At 32.5% G+C, this 7,948-nt stretch overlaps 1 protein-coding gene across 1 annotated transcript in view; it reads right to left on the reverse strand.

Moving 5' to 3' along the window:
* Positions 1–5,593: 5,593 nt before the first annotated feature.
* Positions 5,594–7,948, reverse strand: part of LOC112517778 (GDSL esterase/lipase At1g71250-like) — a 7,451-nt gene continuing 5,096 nt past the window's right edge. Inside the window, exon 5 of the mRNA XM_025125154.1 lies at positions 5,594–5,794. Within this exon, the coding sequence (XP_024980922.1) occupies positions 5,594–5,794 (201 nt within the window). The remainder of the gene's footprint in view (positions 5,795–7,948) is intronic.

A 7,948-nucleotide genomic window follows, 5' to 3' on the forward strand; every position in this document is an offset into this window, starting at 1 on the left:
AAACAATTTTCCGGCGGATTTCCGGCGGAAAAATAAATAATTTTTTTTTGAAAATTTAACATTTCCGGCGGATTTCCGGCGGAAAATTAAAAAAAAGAAATAAACCATTTTCCGGCGGATTTTTTCGGCGGATATTTAAATAATTTATTTAAAAATTTTTACCACTTCCGGCGGATAATGAACCATATTGGGCTTTAATTAACCGTATTGGGCTCTAATGAACCGTATTGGGCTTTAATGAACCGTATTGGGATTTAATGGACCGTATTGGACTTTAATGGATCGCATTGGGCTTTAATGGATCGCATTGGGTTTTAATAAATCGTATAGGGCTTTAATGGAAGTATTGGGCTTTCATGGAACGTATTGAGCTTTTATGGAACGTTTTGGACTTTAATGRATCGTATTGGGCTTTAATGATCCGTATTGGGCTTTAATGAACCGTATTGGGCTTTAATGAACCGTATTGGGATTTAATGGATCGTATTGGGCTTTAATGGACCTTATTGGATATTAATGGACCGTATTGGGCTTTTATGGATCCTTGTTGCATTTTGGGTGTGCCTATTTCTAGATATTTTCACCTTACATTGTTTTTATTAATTAGTATACATAATTTATGGATTTGAACTTAGCAAAACTAAAGCAAATAAGTGTCTTGCATATCCTAGAAGCATGCAATTTTAGCATTATCTCATTGTACCCAACATTTTACTTTATATTTGCAGATTGTTGAGATCTTGGAAGGATTGGTCGTGGAAGGTTCTGACACCATGAATGCTTGTACCTTACCTTCAATGCTTTTAATTGAATATTGTTTGTGTATTTGTTGTGTGGTACATTAAATTGTTTATGTTTTGTAACAATTGTTTACTTTAATCAATGTATGATATTTGGTTGCATTTTAATTTTTTAGTTTTATCCATATTTTTACAGATTTACAGGTTTTAAATATTTATTGAAAAAATAAACAAAAAAAAATTATAATAAATTTTTTTTCCGGCGGATTTCCGGCGGAAACATCCGCCGGAAATATTAAAATTGTTTAATAAATTCTAAAATATATGAATATTTAATTAAATATTTAAAAAACAAAAATAAAAAAATACCGGCGGATTTCCGGCGGATCCGGCCGCCGGTTTTATTTTTTATTTTTTATTTTTTTTTTCTTTGAAAATTTTATTTATTTAAGTTTTTCCGGCGAGAAAAGATTCCGGCGGATATATCCGCCGGAAATTTTTAAAAAAAATTTATTAAGTAAAACCAAAATTTTTAATTAAGCCGGCGAAAGATTTCCGGCGGCTGAAATCCGCCGGAAAAGTGAAGAATCCGCCGGAAAACTCGACGGAAAATAAATCACCGGCGCCCTATTTTCCGGCGGACATATCCGCCGGAAAATCCGCCGGAAAACCCAAATCCGCCGGAATAGAGGGTAATTTTGGTAGTGTATTACGTATAATCATATATGATCTTGAAACTTCTCTCATCACTCCAAATTGGTAGCATCCTCATTTGAACCTGACCTTATATATATATATGTGAATTATATAATGGGCAAATTGCATGAAAAAATAACGTACTTTAACTTGATTCCTATTTTGGGTAACGTACTTTCAAAACTTCCACTTTGGTACCTAAGATGTAAAGTTTTAAACATTTAAGTACCCGGGTAACACAGTGAAGACTAATTTTAGACTAAAAAAAAGACTAATTTTAGATTAAAAAAAAATCCACGTCACTGACTAGGTCAACAAATAATACCGAGTTGGATACCACATCACTCGTCACATCAGTATGATAACCGGTTAATACTTCAACCAGTTACCCTGGGTACTTAAATGTTTAAAACTTTACATCTTAGGTACCAAAACGGAAGTTTTGAAAGTACGTTACCCAAAATAGAAATCAAGTTTAAAGTACGTTACTTTTTCATACAATTTGTCCTTATATAATCAAGTAAAGAGTCGTGTATAGTCAAATAATCCATAATAGACATTGTCTCGGGAAAGGTGAGGGACATTGCCTCAAAATCCATGTCAAAAGACGAAAGTCGAAGATTGCATTGGACATTGCCTCTTCATCGATGGCTTCTGTCAACATCTGAAGTCATTCCCGTCGCTGAACCAACGATATCACTCGCATATATCTTGTTCGTCGAATACGAATCACCGATTATTGTACTGGTACGATGAATCCATGTATTATCATCGAAAGCGTATGGCAAAAACTAGAAGGCAGTTCCCATCTTCATCGTAAAAGCCTGAACATCCATCTCCAATATCTTTTTCACGACTACTTTCATCGATGGCGTCTGTCAACATATCTGAAGTCATTCCGACCGATGAACTAACGATATCACTAGCACATATCTCGTTCATCGGATACGAATCATCTATTATTGTAATGTTATTTTAACAACGATATTCAAAACTTCAAAATCGGATATTTTAAATAGGAGTCGATGGAGATGATGATAACATAACTGAAATTTCAAAATCGCATCCTAATAGAATCCCTGTTAAAATGGGTAAATACTAAAATTAAGGAAATAATGAAATTAAATATAAGAAGGATTAATTAAGCAAATGTAATTTCTCTAATTCGGAAGTTATCCTCACGTGCCCATCCAAATTAACAAATTGAAACATAAAGTCATTTTATTTACATTCCAGCCACCGTATAATTCTTGACCCTAGATGAAAACAATTTGTGATTTTAGATTGAGTTTGTATAGTTTGTTAGAATTGTAATTGAAATCTATTATATATATATATATATATATATATATATATATATAGGATTGGGTTCACGTGAAACCCAAGGTTTTTCGTGAGACATGTAAGACCAATTTATATTCGTTGATCAACTTTATAAGTTAATGATCTAATGGTCTAAAGTTGCACGGTGACAATTTTGTAATTATTGAAAAGTCTCGTGGCGTTTATGAATGTTCAGATCTAACGATTGTATATCTAATCCAAGGGTTGAGAATTGGTGTTACGAGTCTCACGAAAAATCGTTGGTCTCACATGATCTCAAATCTCTCTCTCTCTCTCTCTCTCTCTCTCTATATATATATATATATATATTATTGATGAATATATTCACTTGTATTTAGGGATGGTGAAAACCGAAAACCGAAACTTTTGGGTCGGGTTCGGGGACACCTTATCGGGACGGGGCAGGGATCGGGGACGAATTCGGGGATTTTAACGGGGACGGGGGCGTCCCGGCCCGATATATATATATATATATATATATATTAATTTTAATTTATATACATACATATATACACACACACACACACACACATATATATATATATATATATAATATCCTTAAAAGAAAGTAGTAACACTAAAATTTAAAAGACTTTTATCCATTTTACCTCAACAACCCAAATAAAGCTCACGAAAAAATCTAGTTTATTTGTCGAAAATCGTGATTTTAATTGTATGATGTTTGAATTTCTGTTTAGTTTTATATTGTAATCTAATACATTATTTGTAATTGATTCGATTATGTTTGAGGCATTTAAACTTACATCTTTAAAAAAATTGTAATTTACTTTTAATTGTGAAAATTAGATATTGTAATTTTTTTCAGATCGGGTTCGGTTATAACCAACGGTGAAAAAGAAGATTTTTACCCTTAACGGGTTCCCCAACGAGGATCGGGGGAAACCGCGGGGGCCCGATGTGGATCCCCAATAAGATCCTCGACGGGGACCGGGGACGGTTTTAGCTATTGGTTTTGGGGAAGGAGATACCAATACCCGGCTCATTGCCATTCCTACTCGTATTTGTATTATGTCAATAAATATGTGTGTGTATACATATACATATACATATATATATATAGAGGAGCGATCAAATGAAAACCACTCCAATTTGTAAAAACCGTAMAAACTACTCTMATTCGTCGATTTCATTGTTTAATCTTATGAATTTTTTTCATGAAATTGTTTAATCTTGTGAAATTGTTTCATATAATACTTTTTTTTTAAGAAGTTGTTTCANTTATGAAATTGTTTCATATACTACTTAATGAAACTGTTTCATGTATTTCTCTAAAATTAATGAAACTGTTTCATGTATTTCTCTAAAATTAATGAAACTGTTTCATGTATTTCTCTAAAATTAAAATAATGAAGAAGATAATATCCATGATTAACATCATCCACAATAAAAATGATTAATCAATCTCTCATAATTACAAAAAAATGAACAAAATGAAAAATTATGATTAGTTGAATGAAGTTTGTACGGTTTGTACAAATTAGGTGATTTTTATTTGAACGTTCCCCTATATATATATATATATATATATATATATATATTATATAGCCAAATGTTATTTTGAGAAGTAAAAAAGTGATCATAGCCCTTCATACGGTCAAGATCGGATTTGAATAGTAAATAATTATGGTTTTGACTGGTCAATAATTAAGGCTTTGAATGGTCAAAAATTATCAGCTACACGAAAAATAGAGATGACAGTTTCGTAACATTTACAAACATGCGGCAAATGGATTCATGTAGGAACTTATGTGATTCACATATGTTCATATATGAACTCATGTAATTAACATATGAACTATTTTAATTGATTCACATATGAACCTTTGTGATACACATATAAACAAATTAACTGATTCACATATGAATCAGTTAAATAGTTCACATGTGAACAAATTAACGGGTTCACATATGAATCCATTATGTATCACATGGATTCACATATGAACTTATTTACTTCATGTTTGTACAAATTATAAAACAATGATGAATGGCTAGTATCACTTTTTCACTTCTCAAATATTTATCACTTTTCTGATGAACCTCCCCCCTCTCTCTCTCTCTCTCTATATATATATATATATATATATATGTATGTATGTACACACACATATATGTGTGTGAGAAGGAGAGTTAAATTGAGAAGCGAAAGAAGAGATCTGGACTTTTGATCACTTTTAATCTCAAACCCACCCATGAATCGAGTTTGATACGGAGATTGATCCGGTGTATTTCGGTGCATCTCATCCTAATGCACAATCCTATACACACACACACACACACATATTTGGGTTCAAACGAGAATATGGTCAAAGTAAAAAAAAAACACGTGAATACACCTGTATTACATGTGATTTTATATGAAATCACATATGATTAGGGAACACAGTTGACACCAGGATGTGCACGCACTACTAGAAAACAGAGTATCAACAAAGGTATTTAGCGACCGAAAAAATCCGTCGCAAATTAGCGACGGATAGGCCAAAAACAATTTCTCTCGCAGACCCCTCACTAATCAGTGACGGATTAGTTTGTCGCTGACGCGTTTCTGATCAGCGAGGGATATGCGAGGGATGGGCCAAAACCAGTTCCCTTGCAAATCCTCCGAAAATCACTTTTTCTTTGGTGTGGATAATATTAGTATTTCCTCCTAAACCAATCACGACATTCTCGGCAACCTTCTCATGCCTCCAGTTACTCGCATCTCGATCCTCAAGTAGCTTCATAAACGCTTCATGTTGATTTTCCATGGCCGAGTTCGTCATCTGCATGACACTTTCCATCGTCAGAGACTAATGATCTACCTCCTGAATGACTGGAGTATTAGTGGCCAAATTCACTCTTGGCACAACGTCAACTCTGCCTTGAAGCATAGGCGGAATCAAAGGGAGTTGCGTGTTACAGGCCTCTCTAGGTTGCCTCAATGTCATAACAAAGGCCTCTTTATCACCAACATCGCTTGACAGTCTACTCAGTGTGTTAACCATCTTAGACTGTCGAACAAGAGAATGAAAGTATAAGATTAACTCAAAACGAGACTAACATTTAAAACATACACTCATCGTAATAACAATAAAGTCAAGTACGCTTACGTAACAACATACTCAATATAACATTAGCTAAATGAAATTTTGAATATATTGTACATAAAAATTCTCGTGACCATCATCACAAATCATAATTTAAATGGGTATTTTTAGTGATTCGTATATGAACCTTTACTTAAACGTCATTTCATACAATCTCACAATATTTAACCTTCTTGTTTGAATCGTCCTTTATATAGGAGACATTCTTTTATGAACTCATAAAATTGTGATAAATTTAAGAACTAATACATCATATGTTATTTTATATGATTTTATTTAAAATCTCAACTAATATATATTTGTTTCACACTATATTTATCTCATATATATATATATATATATATAGACTTGGGATCATGTGAGACCAAGTCTTTTTCGTGAGACACGTAAAACCAATTCTCAACCCATGGATTAGATCTACGATCGTCAGATCTGAATATTCATAAATGCCACAAGACTTCTAAATAATTACAAAATTGCCACCGTGCAATTTAGACCATTAGATCTTTAACTTATAAAGTTGATCAATGAACATAAATTGGTCTTACGGGTCTCACGAAAAACTTTTGGTCTCACGTGAACCCAACCCTATATATATATATATATGTATATATATATATATATATATATATACATATACATATATGTATATATACATACTTGGTTCAAAGCTTTTCATGTATATATAATGGTATAAACCTAACCAACCGCAAGGAATGACATTATTGGAAACGGCGTTGACCATGTTGCCATATAGTACTATATATACCCATATTATTGGGGCGCGCATACACACACATATATATATATATATATATATACATGGTTCAGGGAGTGTTCAAATAAAAACCTCTCAATTTGTATAAATCGTAAAAATCTCATTCAACCAATCATAATTTTTCATTTTGTTCATTTTTTTGTAATTATGAGAGCTTGATTAACCATTTTTATTATGGAGGGTGTTAATCATGGATATTATCATCTTCATTATTTTAATTTTAGAGAAATACATGAAACAGTTTCATTAAATATTATATGACACAATTTCATAACCATATATGAAACAAATTCGTCAAAAAAGATATTATATGAAACAATTTCATAAGAATAAACAATTTCATGAAAAAGAATTCATAAGATTAAACAATGAAATCAACGTATGAGAGTGGTTTGTACAGTTTATACAAATAAGAGTGGTTTTCATTTGATCACTCATCTACATGGTTCAAAGCTTTTCATGTATATATAATGGTATAAACCTAACCAACCGTAAGGAATGACACTATTGAAAACCGGCGTTGACCATTTCTCCATATAGTATTATATAATATATATATATATATATATACCCATATTATTGGCACATGTACTTCTTGGCTTTCACTGAAGAAAAAGCCGATTATTAAGCTCAAAAAGGAAGTGCTTTATTTCCTCCATGGGTTACGCAAACAGCAGGAAAAAAAAAATTGAAAACGACTCAAGTGCTAGTTGCTTGTGGGGATCTACCTTATCTTACCAAAGGGCTTTAAGTCACTTCTTTCAACTTTGCACCGACTTCCGCTTAACAAAAACGAATACATCGACTTACCCAACACATTAATTTGAGTGGGGGATCAAGAACAGGAGTCAAGATTTGATGCCCTACATGGGATTTATATATATGGCATAGGTCAAATATTATTGCTCACTTTATATGAATTTAATGATCAATTGTTAGGCATATATATATATATATATATATATATATATATATATATAGGGTTGGGTTCACGTGAGACCAAAGGTTTTTCGTGAGACCCGTAAGACCAATTTATGGTCATTGATCAACTTTATAAGTTAATGATCTAACGGTCTAAATTGCACGGTGACAATTTTGTGATTATTGAGAAATCTCGTGGCGTTTATGAATGTTTAGATTGTCAGATTATAGATCTAATCCAAGGATTGAGAATTGGTCTTACGGGTCTCACGAAAAACCATTGGTCTCACATGATCCCAAGTATATATATATATATATATATATATATAGGGTTGGGTTCACGTGAGACCATGGGTTTT

The sequence above is a fragment of the Cynara cardunculus genome (assembly GCF_001531365.2).
Source record: "Cynara cardunculus var. scolymus isolate 2C chromosome LG 9, CcrdV1, whole genome shotgun sequence".
Classification (NCBI taxonomy): domain Eukaryota; kingdom Viridiplantae; phylum Streptophyta; class Magnoliopsida; order Asterales; family Asteraceae; genus Cynara; species Cynara cardunculus.